Source organism: Emydura macquarii, unplaced genomic scaffold (genome assembly GCF_026122565.2).
Source record: "Emydura macquarii macquarii isolate MOO-44397 ecotype Brisbane River unplaced genomic scaffold, CSIRO-AGI_Emac_v2 contig_729, whole genome shotgun sequence".
Taxonomy (NCBI): domain Eukaryota; kingdom Metazoa; phylum Chordata; order Testudines; family Chelidae; genus Emydura; species Emydura macquarii.
The window spans coordinates 1,644,758-1,671,902 of NW_027130866.1; the positions used below are offsets into that span (position 1 = coordinate 1,644,758).

The 27,145-nt window shown below is 42.1% G+C and overlaps 1 protein-coding gene across 15 annotated transcripts in view; it reads left to right on the top strand.

Annotated features, from left to right (window-relative positions):
• Positions 1–27,145, top strand: part of DLG1 (discs large MAGUK scaffold protein 1) — a 302,234-nt gene extending 275,089 nt beyond the window's left edge. For all 15 annotated transcript variants that reach the window (XM_067542838.1, XM_067542842.1, XM_067542840.1 and 12 more), the window contains 6 exons: positions 1,766–1,816; positions 6,407–6,508; positions 6,790–6,962; positions 10,338–10,447; positions 21,260–21,351; positions 25,374–27,145. In XM_067542838.1, the coding sequence (XP_067398939.1) occupies positions 1,766–1,816; positions 6,407–6,508; positions 6,790–6,962; positions 10,338–10,447; positions 21,260–21,351; positions 25,374–25,480 (635 nt within the window). In that variant the 3' untranslated portion in view covers positions 25,481–27,145. The remainder of the gene's footprint in view (positions 1–1,765; positions 1,817–6,406; positions 6,509–6,789; positions 6,963–10,337; positions 10,448–21,259; positions 21,352–25,373) is intronic.

Genomic DNA, 27,145 nt, shown 5'->3' on the forward strand with positions numbered 1-27,145 from the left:
CATCTTTGTAAGACATGCCTTTACTAGATATATATAGGGCTGCTACCTGAAGCACCTTACACGCTTTTACAAGATACTGGGATTTAGGCCAGTCTTCTACTACAGATACAGCTATGGGGACAGCAGTCTTGCCATAAAATCCACATCTATGCACCCACCGCTTCATCCTTGACTAGTGCTTACTAATCTCCCATGTGTGGAATAACATAGGGACCATCACTCGAAGAAGAAATGGAGGTTACTTACTTATAACCAGAGTGGCAGTTCTTTGAGATGCTCCCTCTTCTGTGGATCACGTCTAGATTTGCAGTAAAAAAAAGAGAACTGGAGAGGTGTCTCTCTACGCTGCCCTTTATGCCCTTGGTTCGGAGTATGAGAAGATCTACTGCATACATGTGGACCAATGGGCACTGTTTACTAGAATTTCCAAACTCAGATGCATGGTGCACATGTGTACCCATGTGTGGAATAAGACCACACATCTTGAAGAACCTCCAGTGAGATGTAAGTAATGCCCATTTCCTCTGAGATTACGAACTTCATTTTCAAAACAAGCATGCTTTTTGCTTTGTAATAAAGGTGTAGGGGGATGTTTATAGCAATATATGAATTTAGAAAGACCTTCAGATGCCATCCACTGCTATACGATTGCATTGTAGCAGCATTAGGATAATTTACCGCATAAGAATGTGTGTCATGAACTTCAATGAATTCTCCAAAAATTAACCAAGTGAGTTATTAGCTATATTAGTTGAACATTCAAAAGGACATTTTGTTTAAAGAATAATTAATGTATAATCTGAATTTCTAGCTCTTTAATATTTAATTTTATAGTCTATCAAATTAATTGACTTGATTAATAGACTTTAATAAAATCTTATTGTGAGATATTTTCATCATGTTGAACACTAAACATTTTAATAGTGCGGTGATGGCAACTGACGTATATTTCAGATGCTTGCATTTGACATTTTAAAAAGCTTCCAACCACTGAAGGTCAATATTAAGTTATGTTTTATCTCATTCACTGCTGATGTACTTTCTGGAGCTGAGAACATGCTCAGTATTTACATCTTTTCCAAGTTCACATTTAAAATTCCTATGTCATAAATAAAATATCTTGATTAGCATTATTTTGTATATACAGTAAAAATTCATCTTTTATGAATTAACGACCATACTGTATGAAGATATTTTGGCTAAATATGAATTTCATGAAAAAGCTTATGCAACAGCTTCCAACCGTGATATACAAGTTCTTCAGCATTTTTTGTTTAAATATAAAATGAGAAAATCTACAGTTTAAATGTTGGCTACCTAGTGTAGAAAGGATCTTAAGACAAGTGCTTCTGCCTCTAGCAGTGAATGACAGCATGCATGCATTGTGTTCAGTAAAACATTTGTAAGAGCATTTAATAGTGCCTCAAATTCCTCTTCTCTCATTCTTGGTGTAATTAAACATGCTAACATTTCCCATAAAAATCTTCATGCTGTAAATAAGGTTATTTACACTTTATATATTTTATAAAATAGGTATGCCCATTTTATTATGAAATGTTTATTTAGTTTACCTTTGTGATTTTATAACCTATCACTCTATAGAAAACTTCCTTCATCTGTATTATTATAATATATATTTTGTTGAGGATCGTCTGATCTAATTTCCTTAAGTGAATAAAATTTTTCACATGTATGCGAGATCTTTTAAAACAAAAATACTAACCATTTTCAGCAAATTTCCTTACATATGTTTTTTAATTTTTAGGTGGCCAAGAAGAATACGTTTTGTCTTACGAACCAGTCAGCCAGCAAGAAGGTTTGTAGAACCCATTACATTTTTAAAATACATTTACTGAGATAGCAAAATGTTCCATGTGCCCTAGACACTGACATTATACTTACACTTAATACCACAAAAATCTATTATACAGTATATGAATTGCAATATACAATATTATTCCAGTACATAGATTTATAATGGCACTAATACTGATGAGTGATTATTAATACATGTCCCTAGTAATATCCATATACCACTGATTATACACAGGGAAAATTTGTTTTAAGAGTTTTATCTGAATTTGAATCCTGTCAGATCCTAGAGACTGATTACTTGTTTTTTAATATTCTAGTATCTTCCTTTCTGCTCTTATTCCATTTCCCCATTCCATTAAATTATTGACCTGTTTAATGTTGCAACAAGAGCTGGTAAAAATATTTTTTTCACAAAATTTGACCATTTTTCACAGAAACATTTAAATGTTTTTAAACTTTGATATTTGAAAATTTTCAACTGCAAATATCAGTGAAAAAGTAGTTTATTTGTTCCTACTTTAAATATTCTCTCCCCCTTACCCCCAGGTTTTTTGCATGATCACTTTTGTGAGCTTAGTCACATAGTGGGATTTTTTCAAAATTGAAAATACGAAATTTTGGGAAAGTTAAATTCTTCCTTGAGTGCGTGCTCATGTTGAGTCCCTTCTAGCTGTGTGCGTGCTTCCATGCACGGTTACCAAATTTTTTTCCCCTTAACAGTATCCATAGGGCTGACTCTGGTGCCCTGTGCACATGTATGTGAGGCGCCGCCAGCCCTGTGCCCGTCTTTCTGCCTATGACAGTTGCTGGAACGGTGCTGCTTGCTACCTCAAGTGTTTCAATTGTTTTCCCTTAAGTAGTCATTAGTTAGTTTTAGTATAGTTATTGATAGTTAAGTACTGTAAATAGTTAGCAGTTAAGTTCTAGTCCCATTAGGGACCTGTGCCTGGAGTGCAGCATGCCCCAGTCTCAGGGTTTCAAGCCCTGCATCTCCTGCATCAAACCCTTCCCACTTAGTGACCCCCACACAGATACTTAAAGTGTCTGGAGGAATCACATAGGAAGGACAAGTGTAAGGCGTTCAGGCCAAGGTCTCAGAAGGAGAGAGAAAGGTCTTACTGATGGAGGCAGTGCTGAGACCAGCCTCAAAGCCGTCCTTCTCCATCTCAGGGCCGAGCACCACGTTGGTGCAGAGGGCCCCGTCAGCACTGGAACCGCTATGGCACTGATCTTCTTCCTCTCTGTCAAAAAGAAGCAGAAGAAACAGCACTTTGACAGGGGCTGTTCCCCCACATCCAAGAAAACCAGGGTTGCGGGATCGAGCACAGGGCCCATATTGGACTGGCCAGGCGAGGGGCAGCAGGAGCAGAGCTCAGCACCTGGACCATGAGTGCGGTGAGAGAGCCACCCCTGACGCCTGGAAGCGGAAGGGGCCCTCTTCAGCTTACGGTGCCATCGATGCCAGAGGCATTTCAAGCAACAAGGGACTTGATGGCCTTGCCTTTGCCTCCTACACCTAAGCCCCTTTCGGTGCCAGGAAAGGAGAAGGCACCAGTTTCTAGGGGAAAGGCCACAATAGGACCCCCAATGGCTGCACCGCTCCCCGGAGCATCGGCTTGTATCCCTTCAGACCAGGTCACCGCAGAAGGAGCCCCCATCCTGTGCCATGTTCCCGGAGGGCATGTTCCCGGTCCCCATCTCCAGGGCAATCTACGACGGCCGAGCATCATCACCAGAGAACGGTCTTCAATATCAGAGCGTTACCGATTTCGGTCTCCAGCACCAAGGACTTCACACTCGGATGGGCGGTATCGATCCCTCTCCATATCCCGTAGATGTTCACCAACTGGGGGTCGCCATCGATCCCAATCCCCAGCACTGAGGAGTTCACCTGTGCCTGCCTGGTGCAGAACCTGGTCACCGGCACCTGAACTTTCACCTAGGGATGATCGGCACTGTCATCAGTCACCGGCACGGTCATCTTCAATGTAGCACAGATCCCGCTCACCCTCCTGATGTAGGTCCTCATTGACCCGGCTCCGATCCAAGGAGTGGCACTGCCAGTCGCCAACATTATGCTCCCCAATGCCGAGACGGCTTTCATCGGAGCACCACAGGACTCAAGGGTCGAGATACCAGTCTCTTTCTCCACCGCACCACGCTGCAACAATGAAGTCAGCCACTGCCCCCCATGGTCATCGGGCAGCAAGTCCTTTTCCTCGGGGGAGGACAGACCCGTTGCCATCAGCTCTGGGCAGCGCCATCTGCCAAAGGTGCAGGAGCAAGGTTCAGGTCCTGGTTAGCCTCAGGGCCGTTGGCCAGCACGGTGGCCATAGTGAGACCCCTGGGGGTTTCCAGTGGCCCCAGGACCATTCTCCTACAGGTCATCTGGCAAGCAGTCCTAGTTGCCAGCCCTGGAAGAAGATCACAGTTCGGCATCAGAGGAGGATTCCGAGCCCCAAGAAGGGACATCTGTGTCAGCTCCCTGGCAACAGGAGCAGATGCCGCCACCTACCATACCAGCACAATCTTCTTCCTCATCCCCAGATGAAGTGGTCACGACAAGGCCATCAGTCTCCTTCGATGACTTTTGGCCCCCCCTCCCCCAAGAGCTCCTTAAGAGGGTGGCCTCAAATTTAGGCGGAGGAGCTCGAGTAAACCTCAGACAACCTCTTCAATGTGCTGGCAGCTGCAGCACCAGCCTGGGTCACCCTGCCAGTGCATGAAGGGGTGCTTAAGGTGGTTAAGGCCTTCTGGCAGATGTCATCATCCTTGCCACCTACTTCAAAAAGGGCAGAAAAGAAGTACTACATTCCCACCAAGGGTTTTGAGCACTTGTTCACAAACCCTTCCCCTAGTTGTGGCAGCCGTCAATGAGCAAGACAGGCAAGGTCAGCCTAACTCGACTCCCAGAAATAAGGACAATAAGAAATTAGCCTTATTTGGGAGAAAAGTTTATTCAATGGCCAGCCTGCAGTTTCGTATCGGAAACCAACAAGTGCTGCTGTGCAGCTACAATTATAACCTTTGGGACTCCCTCAAGCACTTCGGGGAGACCCTGTCCCAGGAGCAGGCACCGGACTTTGCCACCATCCTGAAAGAGGGCATAACGGTGGCCAGAACCGCTCTGCAACCAGCCTCTAATGCAGCAGACTCAGCGACAAGATCCATGGCCTCTGCTATCTCCTTTTACCAGTGCTCGTGGCTGAAGTCTTCCGGTCTGTCCCAAGAGGTGCAGCAGTCCGTACAGGACCTCCCATTCGATGGGAACGCTCTGTTCTCGGACCAGATTGATGCCGAGCTCCATGGTCTGAAGCGCTCGAGGGCTACGCTGCGATCCTTGGGTCTTTATACACCTCAGGCCTCAAGACAGCAGTTCTGTCCTCAGCAATAACAGCAGCCTAGGTATCAGGCCCCATGCTACAGCACCTACAGAAGAAAAGATAAAGACAGAAGTTTTAGGAGACACCGACGGACTGCGACTTCAGCATTGGCTACCTAACTGGGCCCTTCTAGGTGCTCCAGCAGTCAGCGCCAGTCCTTTTGAGGGTGCGCTTGAGGATGGCGTTCCAGTCTCAAAACAGGATCCTCCCTCCCGGCCATTTCTCAACCACCTAACCCCATTCCTGTCCGAATGGGCCAGAATAACATCGGACCATTGGGTCCTTGGCATCATTTCAGTGAGATATGTCCTATGATTCCCCCTCTCCCCCAATCCTCCCTCCCCATCCCTCTTCAGGGACCTCTTTCATGAGCAGCTTGTCATGCAGGAGGTGGGGAGAGTCTTCTCAGACTGGGGGCTACAAAGGAAGTTCCACCAGACATGAAAGGGAAAGGGTTTCTAAACAGATAAGTTTTGTCAATCCTACTGTGACCTCTCTATGTTGAGCTCAATACTTTTTTTTTTTGGCATGTCTTTACCTTCTAGAATTATTTAACTATTAATTTGAGTCCATTTGCTGAATCAGAAAGAAGGACCTAAATCTGACCTTTTTTTATCTGTTTGTCGCTGCAAAATCCAGTTTGAACAAGTATATGCAAGCCTCCACAGGGAATGGTACATCTCTGCAGGTGTTTAAGACCTAAGTGATTCACTCTAATCACCCCCTGCTGTTCATAGTTCCTGGTAGAGTTGTGGCAATCCTCCCCGCCATCCAGAGTTGCGCACACAATCCGTTCATACACTTAATACAATTTGGTCCCTAAAGATATTGCATGCAGTTGTAATATCCATCAGACTCCACACTCTGTAGCTCCCATTGTTCTCAGAACAGCAAGTCTGAAAATACAGCAATTACATTTAGAGTCATAAATTGAATTATTGAATGATGAGCTCTTTTTGAAAATCTTGCCCTTTAGCACCTAAATAAGAGATCTGATTTTTCAGAGGTGCAGCACACTCAGCAGCTCATATTGATTTCAATATAGACTGACCTACAACCTTCAATAATTTCTACCACCAGGAATAAATTTTGTCTGTTTTAACTGTATCTTAAAGCCATCGCAATTATATAGATTGTTTTGGTGAAATTTGAAGGTATTTTAATGATCAGACTATAATGAAGAAATATTATCAACCTGTCTTTAACAGTCAATTACACTCGGCCAGTGATTGTTTTGGGACCCATGAAGGACAGAATAAATGATGATCTAATCTCAGAATTTCCAGACAAATTTGGATCATGCGTTCCACGTAAGTCCCAGCAAATATTCTAGCGATTCTAAACAGATAAGTTCTGTCAATCCTACTGTGATCTCTCTATGTTGAGCTCAACAATTTTTTTTATTTTGGCATGTCTTTAACTTATAGAATTATTTAACTATTAATTTGAGTCCATTACTCATTTAACAATTTTACACTATAAATGAAAGACATTCTGTGGAAAAGTTTGTTTCCAAGTATTGTAGAAAACATTTAATTTGTGGGGAAAGTTGTAACTTTCTGCTTAAAGAGCTCTTTACTTATCTTTAAAGATACTACCAGACCAAAACGAGATTATGAGGTAGATGGACGGGATTACCATTTTGTCACCTCACGAGAGCAGATGGAGAAGGATATTCAGGATCACAAATTCATTGAGGCTGGCCAGTACAACAATCACCTTTATGGAACAAGTGTCCAGTCAGTGCGGGAAGTAGCAGAAAAGGTAAATACAGTGCCAGTGTGAGACTTGCATTTATTGAACAGACTTTTTAAGTTTCATAGCTATATATGTCCTCATTTATATACCATGCTCCTCTGAACATGCATAATAAATAGCATATATACCTACAATTATAAACAGAGAAAAGGTATACAGACTAACACGGCAACCCCTCTGGAACTCTTCTATAGTTTATATGTACAACCAATTCTGTCCACTATTCTATTGTCATGTACAGAAGAGCCTTGCTCCTTCACACAAAAAATCCATTTTCTCTAGCAGGTATTTAACATCAGAGTGATATAGTGAGGTCTCGTCTATTAACAAACTCAAAGTGCATTTAGTGATAGTTAAAGGTACATCAGGACACACCTCATCCACCCAAAACTTTAAAAGAATGGAAACAAGAAGTCAAGGGGAAAGACTCCTGAATTCCATCAGTATCGGGGCAAACCAGTTAAATGCACTTCTTGTCATTGGGGTACAATCACTAGTACCTTTTTGAAGCTATAGTGAGCAACTCCCCCACAGAACAATTAAGTGGGGCATGGAGGAAAGGGTCCTTCTGAATTGTGAAACAGGACTGTATTAAACACCTATGTAGACCAACAAATGTGACTTCTACAGCAGCTGCACAATGGCCCTCATTCACATAAACAGAGCTCAAAATGTAAATGGTAGACGTGCCTATTACCTGTGACACATTCTAGACATCCAGGCAGTGAGAGAAAGGGACTTGGGAAACTGTTGTCACCAGTGGGAGAGTGAGCAGGAGTGTGTCACTCAGTTGGAAAGAATAATTGCCAATCCTGTATGAATTGTTGGGTGAAATTCTGTGGTCTGTGTTATGCAGGAGGTGAGACTAGATGATCAAAATGATCATCTATTCACTGATTTGCAGAATTCTGCCATTCATGTTGGGTCTCCCTCTGACTAACATGTAGTAGTGAAATTCTGTTGTAATACCTTCATAGACACTCATTTGTTGAGCAAAGTGAGGTCTGATGTTCAATTCAATGGTATTTCCCTGCCACTCAGTAAATAGTAAAAATGTTGATGACATACACGCATATCTCCAACACAGAAAGAAAAGAAATAAGATTGGTGGGAGAAGTGGGGGCCCACACAGATTCCCTGACATGCACGCCACACAGAGCCCCAGCCATAGAGAAACATGGAAAGGGCACATAGAGCCTCTAGCAAGGGGAGTGGAGAAAGGGGAATTCTGGTGTGGGCTAAATGAGGGTGCATGAAGAGAAGGGAAAATGGGGGAGATTGGGAATCAAGGGTATGGGGGATGGGAACATGGGGGGCAGAGTCCCTAGCATATAACAGAAAGAGGAGTGCTAGTGATATGATGGGGAGAATGGGGGATGCTGATTATGTGGAGGAAGCAGAAGGCCTGCCCAGAATTCTGCCATGTGGATGAAGGAGGGAAGGGAAAGAGGAACACTGAGGCCTTTGTATGGTGCGGAGCTGGAAAATGGGGGGCCTACAGAGCTCCTGGCATGAGGGGAAGGGAGGAAGGGGTTGTTGTATCAGTTTAGATGGAATATAGCCATCCAAAGAGTCAGGGTGTTAACAGGACCCAATCACTGTCCAGTATTAAACAATGTTAAACAAGGTTTGGGGTATGATGTACAGAGACCTCAGTCTGCTTAGTATCAGGGCAAACACACCATTAACCTTTCTTAACCTTTCATTAAAGATACAGAGAAGGAAAAACAGTAAAAGCATTTAAAATGTAAGGTATTAAGTAAGGCTTCCATTTTAACAGCATCACTTGTTTCCATTCCCTTTAGCTGGAGAGAGTTTTTAGTGGGGGAAAAGCCCTTGTTTGACAGTCTTTTTGGTGGTACCAAGATGGTAATAATTGTCCTGTTGGGTAAAAGAGAAGTAGTTAGTTGAGATGGGCTGGAGCTGTTGTCATTGAAATCTAATCCTTTTTCCTAGAAGACAAAACAAGACACACACACTCTCTCTCACATAAAAGGGAAGAGACAAGATAACAAAGACAGAAGCTTCAGATTCTGTCACCGGTATTGCTTTTTACTTGCAACCTCACTGCTGGAGAAACACAGGCAAAACACAGGCGAAACACACACCAAGACCTGGAAAATATGTCAGCATTGCTTATAGCTGCCTTTTTCTGGTCACAGGCTCACAGCAGTGTTGCAGCATATACAGTCTTGGCCAGCTAAGCCAGACTCTTATTAGACAGAAGGAAAAAGGAGTGGGACAGGAAAGAGAAAAATTCAGGTGGGGAAAAAAAAGGAATCATGAGGAAAGGAGGGAGACAACGTCTCACATCCCAAGTGATGTTTGGGAATTAACTTTAGCCAGTGGAAGTAGCGATGTCATCTGGCTACACATTTTTCTGGCCTAATCTGGTCAGGACATTTCTGAGGATTGGGATGAAGAAGGTCTGGGGTCCAGGAGATGGGGCTTCAGTAACCAGTGTTTAGCCCCAAAGTCTCTTTCTTTAAGGACTCCAAAAGGGAGTGATGAGAGGAATGCCCCTCCCCTCCCCTCATTTTGTCCACGAATTAGGCCTAGTTTCTGACATACTGGTTTAGATTGATTAATTTCCTGTCCTACATTTTCTTGTTTAGCAGGTATGAACTCAACATGTCCTTATCAGTAGGACTTTTTGTTTGGACTAATTCAGTCTTTCTGTCTCTCTTGTGTACCTTTTCCATCAACATTTGTTGTTATAGATTATTGTGGTCTCTTATGAAGTTCCATGTACTTTTTACAGTTTGAGCATACAATTCAGGTAAATTTGTAGGCCCGGTTATTACAACACAGTGCAGGTAGTCTATGAAATAGAGAGGAGAAAGGAGGATGACATATATGGAGTTTGTGGGAAGAATGGATGAGCCGCTGGTATGTGCTATTCACTAACCCTACAGAAGGAGCGAGGTGTGCAACCCACTAGTACATTTCAAACTGAGAGAAGAAAATCCACAACCAAAATTAAAGCATGGTAATTTCTTGAAATAGTGACACTACATACATGTGTGACAGATGTGTGGAAAAATAGGGGGTTGTACAGCTAGGCCAGTATAACTCCCAATTATAAAGTGTATTATCAACCCATATGTAATTAGGACTAGTTAAGGCCAACACACCTCTAAATGCTGGAGTTTTGATTGGAATAACACCTTATCCTTAGATTTTTTTTTATTGGTGGGTGCTACTGAAATAAATTTGTCAGCAACTAGAAACTCTTAGGGTGGTGAAATCCTGACTCCATTGACAGCAATGGCAAAACTCCCACTGATTTCCTTGGGGCCAGGCTTTCACTTCTAAATTGCATGTAATATGTAGATGTGTGATTTGAGGACTTTACTCATTTTTCTCCCTCTCCTGTTTTAGGGGAAACACTGCATTCTTGATGTCTCTGGCAATGCGATCAAGAGGTTGCAGATTGCCCAGCTGTACCCCATCTCCATTTTTATTAAACCCAAATCAGTGGAAAACATCATGTGAGTAAAAACAATGTACTTGAAGCTCAGTTGTTTCAAAGACAGTGAAGGCTTTTGAAAAACTAGCTATAAATCATTTGAACGATGATATAAAACCCACTTTTTAAACATTTGATTGTTTTATGTAACTTTCTAAATTGAATTCCCAAGAGAACTTTTAAGGTTGGGTTCTTCTATGATTCCTGGTCCCTATATGTATTCCACAGATGGGTACTCATGCTTGCCATCCACTAGAGACTGGAAATTCTAACAAGCAGTGTCTGTTGTCCCACACATTCTCCAGACCAAGGGCATATGAGGCAGTACAAGCCAATGCCTCCCCAGTTCCTTCTTATAGCTGCATGAACTGAGTCAGAATCCCTGTGTCCACAGATTTCTCCAGCTTTCTCTTCATAGCGTATAAATAGATATTGTAAATAGTTTTACTTAGTATAGTTGTTCTTTCACCATACTAGGGAGTACCTTCCCATGGTCTGAGATTATGCCCAGAGTCCTCGGTTTCAAGAAGTGTGTCTCGTGCCCTTACTCCTTCACCATGAGCAATAAACACCAAAGCTGCCTCTACCATTTGGGTATCTTGAAGTGCAGCATCTGTCATTCATCTCCTCCATGAACATGCAAAGCTTGTGAGCTTCAACTGATGAAACACCTTATAGAAAAGGCTGAGACCACCCTTTGGTCCGGGCCAGGCTGCTTGCACTGTACTTCGGCCCCAACAGACAAACAGCACTCCTCCAAGCACAAACTTGGGAGCAGAGACTACTAGTGCTAAAACTGAGAATTCCTCATACAGTGCTTCCCATGAGAGTAGTGTGCACTCACATGGTCACAAGGACAGATACCCATCCAGGTCTGTTCATAAATAATGAGATCCCTCCCTGACCAGGTCAGGTGAGCCTTTGCATGTGAATCCTAAGGGCTCAGAAACACTGAAAAACCCCAGGCAGGAGGATAACATGCAAAAGAAAAAGGATCCATCCGTCCCATCGATGGCTCTGACTCCTAAGCACAAGGACTAATGTCTGCTGGCTCTATCTAAGCGTGCAGGACTGACTCTTCAGCGGTACTGGCCCGTCCCTCAAAGGACCACCCAACTGCAATCTCTTGGGATACATTGAAACTGTCAGTCTCATTCCTCAGAACACCACAAAGACCAGAATGTATGGACGCTTACATGTCACCAGAGGATATCTTCCTCCCTTTCCCTCAGGGCCTTCTCTCCTCTGGCCCAATCCTCCCACCGGACATTGCCACACTGGAGGATGAAACTACTTCAACAAGACAGGAACCATCTCTTCTTCATTGAGTAGTGTCCCTAGGGGTGCTCCGGTTCAGTCACTTCAGGTGTGCATGTGCTTCTCGAGCCCTTGATTGGAGATTTTCCGTTAGCAGTATCAATTTGGCCCACGCATGCATCCTACACGTCCTTGTGCCGCACACCACCGAAGAACCCAGACTCAGATTTTATAGGCTATATAGGTCTGCACAGGTGAACTACCCTTAGTTCCTTCTTAACAGCCTCTGCCTGAGATGGAGCCCTATCATATCTGCCTTGAGCATGCCTTGGCTAACTTCTTGTTCATAGTTTAGTATTAGATAGTTATCAGCTAGCTAGTTGGTAGATAAGTAGTGAGAGGATTAAGTTTGTTCCTCTCCCTCCCACCAAGGAGCCTTACTCTCCTGGCAAGATATACCTGGTTCTCCAGGAGTCAAATGCTGCTTTTTTTGTAAGGAGGCTATGCCGGTTGTGATGGACACTTTGTGTGAGCGCTACCTCGTGAGTCGTATATCTCCCTGAAGTGTAATTTCTTCTTGGCCCTTAAATCCAGAGTAAGGAAAAGCCTGGAAATCAAGTTGAGGCTGCTCCTGATGAAGCACTCCCTCCCCAGTTACAACCCTCAGTACCATCCAAACCAAAGAATCAGCTACCATTGGTACTACTTCGGTATGCTCTAAATTTATGGTACCATATGCTTCAATTGCTAAGCATACTGCCACATTGGTCCCGATCCTCCACTCGATACCAGAGGAATTAAGATACTCAAAAGACTTATCAGTGGTGGATAGGCTGCAATTTCCACTGCTCATAGGTACCAAACACCTCTTGGTACCAAAAATCCAGTCTCCATCACTCTCAGGTACTTCCAGACTCTCCATATTTTTCTCCTGGTGTGTCGTCCCCTCGTCGTGTCCCATCCCCATCCTCCCCCCATTGGAGGACATAAAGGAGGATGAGGGAGAACTTCATTCAGTTTTGTCCATCTCACTGCAGGGTTTTCCAACCCATCCATAGAGGAACCCATTCTTTGACACTCATAGGGAAGACTCTTGTATAAAAGTGGTGGGATCAATCCTGCATGCCACCACCTCTCCTATATGCCCCCCACCCCATTGCCATGCTGGGATCCCTGTGCTGCGTACCAACAACAGTTTGCCAGACCACCAGTTCTGACACTTTGGGAGGCCCAGGAGATGTTCAATCCTTTCCTCCCCAGTTAGGACCCCAAGAAGCCACCGCTAAACTTCTGTGTCATCATTTCCAGATGAGGTGTCCTCCTTCCGCCAGCATCCATAGGTGACGATTTCTGGCAATTTCAAGAATTTGTAAATCGGGTGGCCAACATTCTTTAAATACTACTTGAAGAGGTCAAGGATTTGCAACCCAAATTGCTTGATATTTTTCAACCAGCAACACTGACTAGAGTTGTGTTACCCATTAATGAGGCACTCTTGGACCAAGCAAAGACAGTTTGGCAAACAGCTACCATTCCACTAACTTCCAAATGGGCAGGTAAAAAGTATTATGTCCCTTCCAAGGACTCCCAATTTTTATTCTCCCTCCCTCCTGCTCTAAATGTCTGGGTGGAAGTGTTGAACAAATGGGGTAAGTAACATTTCTCCAAGTCTACACCTTATAACAAGGGCCAAAAGTGCTCTCACCTCTTTGGATGAAAGTCCCATTCACCTGCAACCCTGCAATTTTGGATCGCAAACTATCAGGCAGTCATGGCTGATTATAATTATAATAAATTTACAGCCTTTATTGATCATCTTCCACAGGAACAGAGGGAACAATTTCAGGCCATCATCATGGATGGTCAGTTATTAGCCAGGGCATCTCTTAAAGCATTCTTGGATGCCACAGACATCACTGCCAGGTCTATCTCTAAGGTGGTGGTTGTGCATAGGGCATCATGGCTCCAACTCTTGAGATTCCCAAGAGAGATTCAGAATACTATTGAGGACCTTCCATTCAATGGTCAAAAGTTGTTCTCTGAAACCATGGACTGGTCTCTTCACACACTAAAAGACTCCAGGGCCACATTAAGATCTCTGGGTGTATATATACTCCTACAAATAAGATTTCATAGGTCACAGCTGCACAGAGATCTTGCCCTGCTCAGTTCTCTGCGTTTCACAGATGCAGCAAACCCCCCAGAAGAGGCATAAGTTCCAGAAAAAGAGGGCTCCTCATCCTCCTCCTTCAAGTACCCAGTTATTATTGAAACCATAGTTTTGACAGGTTGGTCAGGGGTTCAAATCCTCCCACAGCTCTAGTTCAGCATCTCCAAATCTTTCCCCACCTCCACTCTGTTTGAGACTACCTTTCTCATTTCCAAGAAGATTGGAAGCAGATCACTACATACAAATGGATCACAGAGATCTTAACATAGGCTACACCATCCACTTGAAGTCTGTCCCTCCTTTCCCTGACCCTCTCCAGAGAGCCCTCTTATGAGCTCCTCCTGAGACAAGAAGTAGACTCTCTTCTTTGATTAGGATTGATAGAATCCCTTTCCTTTGTGGGGAGCTGGGACTGGCTCTGTTTGTGGTATTTCCTTGTGCCAAAGAAGGACAAAGGGTGCAGACAGATTTTGAATCTAAGGCTATTAAACAAATTTGTAAAGTCTCAAAAATTCAGCATGGTGATTCTGGCAGCTTTAATCCCTTCACTAGAGGTGGGAGATTGGTTTTCATCCCTCAACCTACAAGATGCCTATTTTCACATAGCAATACACCCACACTTCCCCTTCACATAAACAACTCCCTAGACTAGTGGAAAAATCAACTCAATGTTGGTGCAGGCATTCCATTCTTTCATCCAACTCCAACAATAATTGTAACAAAAGATGCATCCCTGTTGGGTTGGAGAGCTCACCTCAGTATCTCATGTATCATGGCAGATGGTCACCTCAGGAAACCACTCTCCACATCAATCTGTTGGAACTCAGGGCAGTCAGGAATGCTTGCGTTTATTTCCTACATCTCATCATGAGAAAATCAGTAAGGATCATGACGGACAATGTGGCCTGCATGTTCTGCTAACAAGTAGACTCGAGATTCCCCTCCCTGTGCATAGAAGCAGTAGAGTTGTGGAACTGGCATATAGCCCAATAGATGCAAATTTCATCCATCTACCTCCCTGGTGTTCAGAACACCACACCACAGCCTATAATATCAGCAGGCATTTCTCCCATGATTATGAATAGGAACTGGAGTCTCAGTTTCTCCACAGTATATTCCAAAATTGGGGACTTCCAGAGGTGGACATCCTTGCTACATCCAGGGGATCCACTGGTATACAATGCCATGGGGTCCCCTGAGCCATTTGACTCCTCCTTTTGGCCCTGTTGAGGCCTGTGGGTCCCCTATGGCATATACCACAAGTCCAGCTTTGTGTCACACCACACTTTATCTACTCAGCATCCATCGGATCCATTGAAATATGAGGAGGAGGATGTTGATCCTCATCTCCAGGTACTGATGGTACTAACAGAAATTTCATCCTCATCTCCAGTCAAAACAGTCACTCCATCCTCACCACCTCCACGAGTTAACCAGAGACAGCACCAGGAGGTGCTGCAGAATATAGCCAATGACCTTGAGGTCTCATTGGAGGATGTCCAGGACCACAATACTGACTCCTAGATATTCTACAGCCTACAAATCCTGGCACTCCCAGTTAATGAGTCCATCATGGAGCCAGCTAAAGTGATCTGGTATATCCCAGCCTCTTGCACTGCCATACACAAAGGTTTGAGACACAATATTTCATCCCTACCATTGGAGCCAAATTTCGTTTCTCCCTCCAGTGCCCAATTCCCTGGTGGTACAAGCAGCCACGGGGAGAAAAAGGTCACAACATCAGAAGACCACCTTACCTGACGGGTTCAAAGAGGTTGCACCTTTTGGGACAAAAGTTTTTTTTTGTTTTTTGTTTTTCCTCTGTAACGCTGCAATTCCGCATCACGTCTACTTAGCAAAATATGATTTTAACAATTATTCCAGACTCTCAGACTTTAAAGATAGCCTTCCCTTTGAGGATAGAGCCCAATTTCAATCCTTCATCAAGAAAAGGAAGCTAGTGGCAGAAAATTCCTTACAAGCTGCTGTGGATGCAGCAGATACAACATCTTAGAAGCTTTGCCACTGGCATAGTTATGAGGCATAAATCTTGGCTTCACTTTTTGGGGCTCCTTAGGGAGGTGCAGAACACCATACAAGACTTACCTTTTGAAAAGTCCAGTTTGTTTATCAAAAAATAGATGAGGCCCTACACTCATTGAAAGACACTAAATTGAGCTTCCACTTCATGGGAATTTACACTCCAGTCCTGAGAGGAAACATGACCAGCAGATGTGTAGACAAAGGCCACCTCCTCAGCAAACGTTCTACGACCAGTGTCCAGTTAAGCCTCCATGTAAAAGACAGAGAATTCAGAGGCTTCTATTTTCAGTTCCTGCTACTACCACAACATCTACCCCTTCCCAGCAAGCCACCAAGGGCTCCTTCTGATGACAAGTGCTCACAGTTAATGAAGCCACCCACTTTTACCCTCCTTGTCTTTGGGGGCTGTCTCTCACTTTTTGTACATAACTGGGGCTCTGTCATGACACACTGTTGGGTTTTAGAAATTGTCTGTCCAGGGTGCACCATCAAATTTCGATTCCTTCCCACAAACCCCTTGTGACCCATCTATGCCCAGGATAGCCAACTGATAATGCCAAGGTCAGGGGAGGCTGCAAAAGGAGAGCAGATTCTCCCAGCGCTGGTGGGTGACACTGAAGCCCGGCTTCCCAATCAGCCACGAACTGCTTCCGATTTCCCCACACTGGATATCAAGAAGCCAGTCCACAAATGCCCACAGCCCCCTTTACTGCATTCCAGTTCCTGGCTCCCAGATCAGCACTAGGTCCAGTAAAGAGACCAGTTATTTAAACTCTGTGCTCTTTACTAAAAAGTTCCCCTCCGACCCCAAGGGGTCAGCCACAGCACCAGATCAATATAAGTTTGGATCTTACCTAATATACCACACTGCCAGCCAATCCTTTAGTAACTAAAACTAAAGGTTTATTGTAAAAAGAAAGAAATAAACCATGAGAGAAATGTTAAAGGATTAGAGCAATCACATACGTACAAATGATTAAAAGTCCATATACATTAGGTTTCTGGAAGAAATGTGGAGTTGCAGGCTTGTATAGTTTCCTCTGGTACACATCCAGTACCTGGATGGGTCTAAGTCCTTCGGTTCAGTTGCAAGATGAATTGATCCAGAGGTAGGTGCGTGTCTGCAGCTGGACAGAAACATAGACAAAATGGATTCTGTGGTTTGATCTTATATACCCTCTGTCCCTGGCCATGCGGCCTGTGGAAGGTCACAAGAACTAAAATGGAGTCCAGAGTCACATAGGCCAATCCTGGTAACTCTTCAGGTGTGCCTTTAGTTTCTTCCTGGGCCCCTTGCATCTATGAGTGTCTTAATGGGCCATTAAGCAGGCTCTCTGTCTAGGGTGTGTCCCAGCCAGCCCAAATTAACATACAGAAATATCAAATATATCCATAACTTTCATTTTACATACAATACATGAACATAAGTATTATTATCTTACTCAGCACGATATATCCCTTCTAACAGTACCAGACATGATATATCTCACACAAATTATCATGATTCTGACATACTGATGTCACACAATGTACTAAATTGCCCCCCTGCTCAATTCAGCCTGCGTGACACCCCCAACGCGAGACTGGTGTAGAAAGAAGTAATCAGAGCTCCTGAATACACCTCAGGGCCCTCCCCCTTTATCCAGACAGCGTGACACCCCTTTCCTGGCCCCTCTTTAGGGACCACTCTCATGAGGTGATTCTTCAGCAGAAGGCAAACTCTCTCCACCAAAGAGAGGCCATAGATCAAGTGCCACGTCAATATGAAGGGAGAAGCTTCTATTCCCATTATTTGTTAGCCTCCCAAAAAGATGAAGGACAGATACCCATTCTGGATCTTCAAAAACTCAACATCTTTATTCAGGGAGTTATTGGAGTAACTTGCCTAGTTCAGATTAGTGGGAGAAAAAAAACCTACCACTTGTAATAAGATTATAGAAAGGAGAGTGTGAACTGATGAGGCGTACAGAAACCAAGATGTGGTTCAGTGCCAAAGGAGACTGAACCAAGCATCAAATGGAATCTAAAGGCATAATTCAAGATCAAGCTCCCTACCACCTTTTCCCAAAGTGATACGGGCTGTGCTTGATGTTGAATTGACTTGGCCCCTCTGTATGCTTGGTAGACCTGAGAAATAAGGGGCAGAGGTGGGTTAAAAAAAGTAAGTAAGAAAAGAAGCGAGAAATTGTTTCTTTTCGTTTTGTCTTACAAATTTGCAACCATGAATTGGTGGACACTTACAACATTGTGTCCCCTAATTTGAAGGGCGTAGAGTTGGTCCGAAGGTTTAGAAACACCCCAATTGGTAATTCCCTGGTCCCAAGACCATTGCTGAAGTACAACAGACTCCAATTGTACCATAAAAATAAACAACAACAAAAAATCTACAAACCACCATCTGGAACTAAACAAAACCACTCTACCTTTTTGAAAAAATTTGTCTTGTTTGGACACTGGGGTAGTATCAGCGGCTGTTGAAGAACTGCAAGGGGTACATATGAATTGTATCTGTGGGCCAAAACGGACAACTGGGGAAGGGATTGTGTGGTTTGAGAGACTATGGATCTATAATACGTTCCAAAAAGACACCTTTAAAAGGTGCTGAATGTTGTTTCATATAAACAAATCTGGGGCTTTTCTAAAGCAAAACACTTGTACTTTAGTAGGCCCAGAATAATTAATAGCAAATAATAAATTACATGCAACACGCTGCCTCCACCTGAAGTAAGCACCTCTACCATAAAACCTTTTTAAAACAAAGGTGGTCCACAGAAATTGTAGAGCCAGAGGCACACTGTAGCAAACATTAAAAAATTAAACCTTAAAATTTACTTTCTAACTAATTAATATATTTACAAATACTGTAATATATTAAATAATAACAATGTTTCACGGGCAATGCATAAATGGTACCAAACTTGTTATGCATTTAGTGCAGGAAACAGAAGAGAAAAAGCAGGGGGAGTAATCAAGGTTGCTAAACAGCACACTTATCTGGACCAGAGTAGTTGGAAAAAGGAATTCATAATATTGAGAATGAAAATTTGCAAGGCTAGAAGATCCTGGACCTTGGGCACCACATAAAATTAATAATTCAACTGTGCCAATTATAATTGCTGTTCATAAATGGACAGGGAATCCTAAAGAATTAGTATATGTTTACAATATGGGTACAATAGAGAATAGACAATAAACAGTCACTAAAATGGCAACACAAAGAGATGAAATAAACATAGCCTCCTGTAAATAAATCTAGCACAGATGGTTCTGAGAGTCCTCTGCAAAAATAAACCTGACCACAAGTGAGGGAGGTTGGGCCCAACTAATCATTAAAAAGAGAGTGAAGAAAGTGGTACGGCTCAGGTACGCAGTGTGCGCCCTGGGATACCACAACTTTTTGGTGGAGAAAACGCCATGCCAGGGGAGCTTTAATGGGTTTTGTCTAAACCGCACCTCTCTGACTCAGATTAGGATCCATGTCCTATGGCCAAGTGTGCAGATGAAGGAGAACATGACGAAGACTGTGACAGACAACACCAATGGGGAGTCACTGCTGCCCAATCTCTTTGCACCTGTACCTCCTTTGTTCACTAACACCACTCATTTGGTAAAAAGGAAAATAGAGCACTTAGTACCAATTGCCCAACTGAAAGCCAAGCAACAAGTAATTGGAATAATATGTTTAGGCAGTGAAAACACTGTGGTGGGTGGTACTAGAGTAAAACAGTGAGAGTCCTGTGGCACCTTAAAGACATCAACATGCAAGATACTGAATGTACCAGAGTAGGTGAGCTACAGAGAAAGAAAGAAAGAAAGAAGCAGGGGAATATAGCTGAAGTCAAGTCTGACACGAGTAATTAACACGTGGAAGGAGGCCTCATTTTTTGGATGATAGAATTAGGGATGTAAATGAATCATCAGGTTGAAAACAAAATGTTTGTGCTAACTAAATAGATAACTAAATAGATCAGTGGACTAAAAAGACAGAATGTCTGAGCTAGCTAAAATAAGAGGGAGAACACCAGGAACTATTTACTCTGAACTAGACAACAATGGACAAAATAAGTTAGGAATGTAAAGAGTGAGGTAAAAAGGAAGTCAAAGCATGGACAGTGTGTGGACAGCACATGCTGCACAAGGATTGGTTCCTACAAAGTAACCTAGACAATCTAAAAATGAGTAATGCAATGAGATATGTAATGTATATAGAGGGTTTCTGTGTAACTTTGGAGCTGTGAGTTTGAGTCTGATCAATTTAGCATAGCATTGCTGTATGCCAAAGAAAAATACTTGAGTGACGAAGGCTGGAGTTGAATTGAGTTCTTGGGAATCAAATAAAAAAAGATATTGGGGGGGGAAATCCCAACATTAGCGCTCACCTAACCCAGACCGTTTTGGTTCCCAGAACTTCTGACACTGTTAATCCATCCTCCTATCAGGATCTATCCCTTCTCAGGTCTCCTTACTTGGAAAGGCAGCAAAATCAGATATCCCATACTAGACCCACTTCACCACACGGCCTGGTGTTTGGATGAGCATCAGAAGATCTAGAACTCTATTGCTCTCCCAGCTATCCAAGCCATTCTTATTCAAAAAGATTCAACTAGGAGCTGCAACCAAGCTAAATGGAAACATTTCTCTACCTGGGCACATCATAATCAGTCTTCCCAAGACTCTGTTGATATCCCAGTCATCTTAGATTATCTCCTGTTATTAAAAAAAATACAGCTCTCCCCATTAGCTCACTATAGGTCCATCTCCCAGCAGTCCCTGCCTTCCTTCCTCCAGTAGACAGGCATTCCATTTTCACTCACCCTACAACAGTTAGATTAATGAAGGGCCTAATCAGGACCTTTCCATCAGTTCTCAAGCCTACAGCTCAATGTTGTCCTATCAATGCTCACCAGACTTCCATCTGAACCTCTGGCACCATGCTTTATGCCCTCTGTCTGGAGCATGAAGAGTGCTACTGCACATGTGCAGAAAATGGACGCTGCTTGTTAGAATTTCCAGACTCAGACACATGATGTGCATGACTACTCACATGTGGAATACAGACAAGGGACGCACATATCAAAGAACTTCCATTTTCAGGTGGGCACCCTCCAGTTTTATATTCAAATTGCTTCGGGGGTTTCAGTTTCTTTTCAAGATGCCAAGAAAGGGAAAGCCAGTCTACCACACGCCCATTGTAATCCCCTACTTCAGTCTCCCTTCAAGTGTTTAATAAATCATAGATTTATTCATAGGATGAAGCTAATTTTTTCTAGGATTTGTATTCAGAGGGTAGTTTAATAACCTTATTTCAAAAGAACCAGCAGTATTTGGTAACTGCTTATTATTTTATAATGTGTTTTATCTCAGGGAAATGAACAAACGTTTAACAGAGGAGCAAGCCAGGAAGACCTTTGAGAGAGCCATGAAACTAGAGCAAGAATTTACTGAACATTTCACAGGTTTGTATCCCTCATTACAGTTCCCTTTGAAGAGTAGAATTGTATTGTGTGGAGCATAAGAATTGTCACACCAGAATGAGCCTATATACTTCAGTTACGTATCTTTTCTCCAGTACTGGCCTGTGATGAATGTTTTAGAACATGTAAAACCATCATAATACACTGTAACTATTTATTAAATATTTGTATTAATTCATTGTTTAACCTTGAGACAAAATTTCTTCTTTACTTCAGCTGGTGCTCAATTTATACTTTAGAGCATGAGAACTTCTACCTTTTCGCTAGCTGTTGAAACTAGAAATGTTAATTTTATTTATATATTAAAAGCCTGGAAACTTTTAACACCAGGTTGTCCACTAGTGTCTCCTGCCTTTCCAGAATGTGGACGGTGACTAAACCTCTGAAAACCAGGAAATTAGGAGTTAGTGATACAAACTTAAACTTCTGAGAACAAGGAAGTAGAGTTAAGGTACACACCAAGACAACCTTAAGTCTGCCCCCAAGGAGCTGGCAATAGCCACTGGGGTTTATGTACATGCACTCCAGCTGTATTCACTGGCTAGATTTAGCCGTATTGAATGGTGGAGGGATTAGCTGGAGCATCTTGGCAGAGTTGTCATTGTGACACAAGGTGATCTAGGAACAGCCTTGCCCCTCTCCCTACCGTGTGATCAAAAAGAAGAGCTGCATGTGTGCCTTGAGGGACCCAGCATACCTCATTTCAGAGCCTAGTTCTCTAGGTTGTGCCAGTAGCAATGCACAGGGGTCGTCTTGGTATGGGGATTGATTGTCATCAGTGAGGGGGATATGAGAGTGGCCTCTGGATTTAAAGAAAGGTAAGTGAAAGTTTAGTGTTAGGTGGAATCCTAATGTGGGGTTCCCTCAATGTCTCCTGTTGTAGCTGTTACACTGCAGATAAACTATGAGCGTTTGGAGCAGGAGGATCAACCCCTAAATTGAGAACCCATGTAACAGACATCATCAGGAAGAATGTGTAATACCACTCTTCAGAGCAGGACCATGCATTCCTATGTGTTTGTACATTGCCTAGCATAATAGATTCTGATCCTGATTGGTACTTTGGAGCATTACCACAGTATTGATAACTTTAGGGGTAGCTAGCACAGACCCCTGTAATTCACCTCTATCTAATAATACTACCTAACATGTACAATATACAAAGAATTTTAAACTATGTTCCCATAACACTATATGACAGGATGCTCTGAATAGTGATTATTGGTAAAATATTTTTGCCAACTAACAGAAATAGGGATTAATATATTTTAGGGCTGTCAAGCGATTAAAAAATTGTGATTAATCATACTATTAAACAACAATAGAATACCATTTATTTAAATATTTTTGGGTGTTTTCTACATTTTCAAACATATTGATTTCAATTACAAAGCAATACAAAGTGTATAGTGCTCACTTCATATTTATTTTTTATTACAAATATTTGCTCTGTAAAAGAGAAACAAAATAAATAGTATTTCAATTCACCTTATACAAGTACTCTACTGCAGTATCTTTATCATGAAAGTTGAACTTACAAATGTAGAATTATGTAAAAAAAACTGCACTAAAAATAACTGTAAAACTATAGCGCTTACATATCCACTGAGTCCTATTTCTAGTTCAGCCAATCGCTAATACAAACAACTTTGTTTACATTTATGGGAGATAATACTGCCTGCTTCTTGTTTTTTTTTAAAGAGCTAAAAGCAGAATAAGAGGCTAATATCAGCATGTAATGAGGGTTCAGTAATAGCACTAGTGTTGTGTATATTAACACAAACACATGCATACATGGTCCTGCCCAAACAGCAGCATTATATACATTATATACTGTATTATGTGGGTTCTCAGCCTGGAGGTTAAGACCCCAATTAAGATGAAGGTGCAGTCTCATAAGATTATTGTCATTTAGATCCAAAGCATTGCAAGAATCATAGAAAATTAAGGTTGGAAGGGACCTCAGGAGGTCATCTAGTCCAACCCCCTGCTCAAAGCAGGACTAACCTCAGCTATATCATCCCAGCCAGGGCTTTGTCAAGCCTCAGCTTAAAAATCTATAAAGGCTGCGGATTCCACCACCTTTCTAGGTAACCCATTCCAGTGCTTCACCACCCTTCTAGTGAAAAAGATTTTCCTAATATCCAACCTAGACCTCCCCCACTACAACTTGAGACCATTGCTCCTTGTTCTGTCATCTACTACCACTGAAAACAGCCTAGTTCCATTCTCCCTGGAGCCCTCTTTCAGGTAGTTAAAGGCTGCTATCAAATCCCCTCTCATTCTTTTCTTCTGCAGACTAAACAAGCCTAGTTCCCTCAGCCTCTCCTCATAAGTCATGTGCTCCAGCCCCCTAATCATTTTCATTGCCCTCCGCTGGACTCTCTCCAACTTGTCCACATCCTTTCTGTAGTGGGGGGCCCAAAACTGGACACACTACTGCAAATGAGGTCTCACCACCACTGAATAGAGGGGAATAATCACTTCCCTCAATCTGTTGGCAATGCTCCTACTAATGCAGCCCAATATGCTGTTAGCCTTCTTGGCAATAAGGGCACAATGTTGACTCATATCCAGCTTCTTGTCCACTGTAACCTGCAGGTCATCTTTTGCCGAAATGCTGCCTAGCCAGTCAGTCCCCAGTCTGTAGCAGTGCATGGGATTCCTTCCATCTTTAGGGCTCTGCACTTGTCTTTCTTGAACCTCATCAGAGTTCTTTTGGCCCAATCCTCTAATTTGTCTAAGTCACTCTGTATCCTGTCCCTGCCCTCCAGCGTATCTACCACTCCTCCTCTTAGATGACTCTTAGTGTCATCTGCAAACACCCCATCCTCCAGATCATTAATGAAGATTTTGAACAAAACCGGCCCCCGCACCAACCCCTGGGGCACTCCGCTTGTTACTGGCTGCCAACTAGACATCAAGCCGTTGATCACTATCTGTTGAGCCTGATGCTCTAGCCAGCTCTCTATCCATTTTATAGTCCATTCATCCAACCCATACTTCTGTAACTTGCTGATAAGAATACTGTGTGAGACCGTATCAAAAGCTTTGCTAAAGTCAAGGTATATCACGTCCACCGCTTTTCCCACATCCACAGAGCCAGTCATCTCATCATAGAAGGCAATCAAGTTGGTCAGATATGACTTGCCCTTGGTGAATCCATGCTGACTGTTCCTGATCACCTCCCTCTCTTCCTATTCCTGTTTCATATCAGACCATACTTTAATCTGCTTTGGATTGGAACACACTCACCTCAGTTAATTTATGGTGGTTCTCTAGCCTCAGTTATTATTTATACAATCTTTATGGTCTGAGTGTAGATTGCAACTTTATTAACTGTTAAAGCAGGCATCGAATGAAGAGGATTAGAGAAATAGCGTCTGTTAGCCCCTTCCTTCCAATCCAAATGATGGACACTGTTAGCAACCAGAATCCACCAGATGACCTATTCTTCATGTGCTTGTTTATGATCCAAATGAGCAGTTCCTCAATCAACATTACATGGAAGCCAACATCACCATCTCATTTGCTACAAGTCCCAATGCTTTATTTGTCTGGATTAGGATTATTAATTAGCCCTGCTGTTTTACCCTCCTATCCTGGCCCATGCGCACAAAAGCTGGGAGCAGAAGAAAAAAAAAAAAAAAACCCCAGAAAATAACAAAAACACCCCAACCAACCCCTCAAAGATACCTGAGGAAGCTTCCCCCCACCCCCACAAAAAAAAAAAAATAAACAAACTGCTGCATGTTAGTCTACAGTGTGGGAAAATTCCTTCCTGAGCCGAGGAATCTGTTCACTGGCCAATTCAAAGGCCTTGGGAAAGTCCTACAGCCCTGAATAGTCAACTTCTTCAGCTCACAATAATCCAGGCCCCCAATGTTGTCTGTTCCTTCACCTGTGTGGTTAAAGCCCGTTCCTGGAAAAGGGGCTGAGAATTTCTGCACACAAAGTGAAAGCTAGTAAAAAACACTTGCTGACTGTAATATTATGTTTTGCAGCTATTGTCCAAGGAGACACACTGGAAGAGATCTACAACCAGGTGAAACAGATCATAGAAGAACAGTCTGGGCCTTACATCTGGGTACCAGCAAAGGAAAAATTATGAAAATGGAGAGAGTTTTGGTTTTCATTTTCTAACTGACATCACCTACTCATTTGACAACTCGTAACCCCTTTCAGTGGAGCCTGCCTCTAGTGCTTTCCAGTGTGGGTCACACACTAACCTAACCATCACATTCTGCAGTTCCCATAATTTTTTTACATTTAGTGTCTCTTTTAGTTTAAATAATTTGTATTGTTGTGTGGTAGTGTTCATTTGACATTTTTCAAACATGAAGGTCGAATGGCCTGACCAGCTATTAAGGGTAGGGGTGGGGAATTATATGGTAAAATTCCTTAATGTTTAAGGGAAAGTAACTTTCGGAGATTTTCAGAAAAGCTTTATATACATTCTTTTAAAATTTCATAACATATGAAAGAAAAGTCATCTTACCCAATGATGTTGTAAATTGTGAGCAACTTTGCATGCTTAACTTTAATAGCATGGGTTGGTCAAGGCATTTAATTTCACGTTTTAGTTTGTGGGTTGACTTTCTGTTGTCACAACAAATATTTTACTTTTCAGGCAGTTAATGTAACTTTTTTTAATTTCCGAGTTAATGTATTCATTAACTTCCATTAACTCACAAAGGATATTCATTTTCAAAATTTCGTAATGATATTCTTATAGTCTATTTTTTTCATTTTTTGCATATACAGTTGCTAGAGATAAAGATATTTAATGTTTTTAATCTTTCTCTTGCAACACTACTTAGTGTCTTACAAAAGTTGTTTATAGACAATGGTCATGAGTCAAAAACTCGTTTAGGTGCTACGAAAGCTTGTGTTTTACAAATGAAGAGCAAATTTTCATTGGCAGTAATATAGAAAATATTTGCAGTGATGGATGATCACTAAGGCAATTAAAAATGAGTCTGATTCGTAGCTTAAAACTGTGTGTTCTTAGCGGTGTCAGATTTTAATGAATATTTTACCCTCAATAACTGCCTATTTTGTTATATAAAATATATATATATATTTATATATATATATATAAAAAACGTTAACTAAACTCTGTAACTATGGGAATTATTTTCTTTACATAGTTGCGCACACATATATAAAAATATATATATTTTTCTTTTCCCACCTACTCCTAGTATTTCTCTTTTTGTTTTGAGAATAAATATAAATTAGAATTTATCTTCTTTAATCATGTGAAATGAAATGGGGTGTGGTGGCTGGGTAAAACATCTGGGGGATATTAAGCTACAAGAAAAAATTATGGGCAAGTTCTCCTCTTTTCTACAAACAATTTCAGATGTTTGTTTTTTCTTTTCCTTGTGATGTGCATGTTTTAACCAATGGGAGATTTTAGAGTCAACCTTCAGTTTTTATGTACATCTCAGACTGCATCGATGTCATATCTTTAATGGTGCTCTGTACTGGAGAGAGACAGGCCTCTGAGCTGAGCAATTATAAATACATTTCTGCAAAATATAGAACTAACGTCGGTAATGAAAAATCATCCAATTATTAACAACATTGTTTGGTACCTGCTCATGGTTTATTTGGAGTCAACTGTTTATTTAAAAAAAAAAAAAAAAAGTGCTTCCAACAGCCTCATTTTAGTTTCTTAATCAAATTACGTATCGTTTAAGAATAACTATCAATGTTATCCATTCCATTTGTCAGAAAGAGGAGAACAGCTAATAAAGTTTATTGTACAACA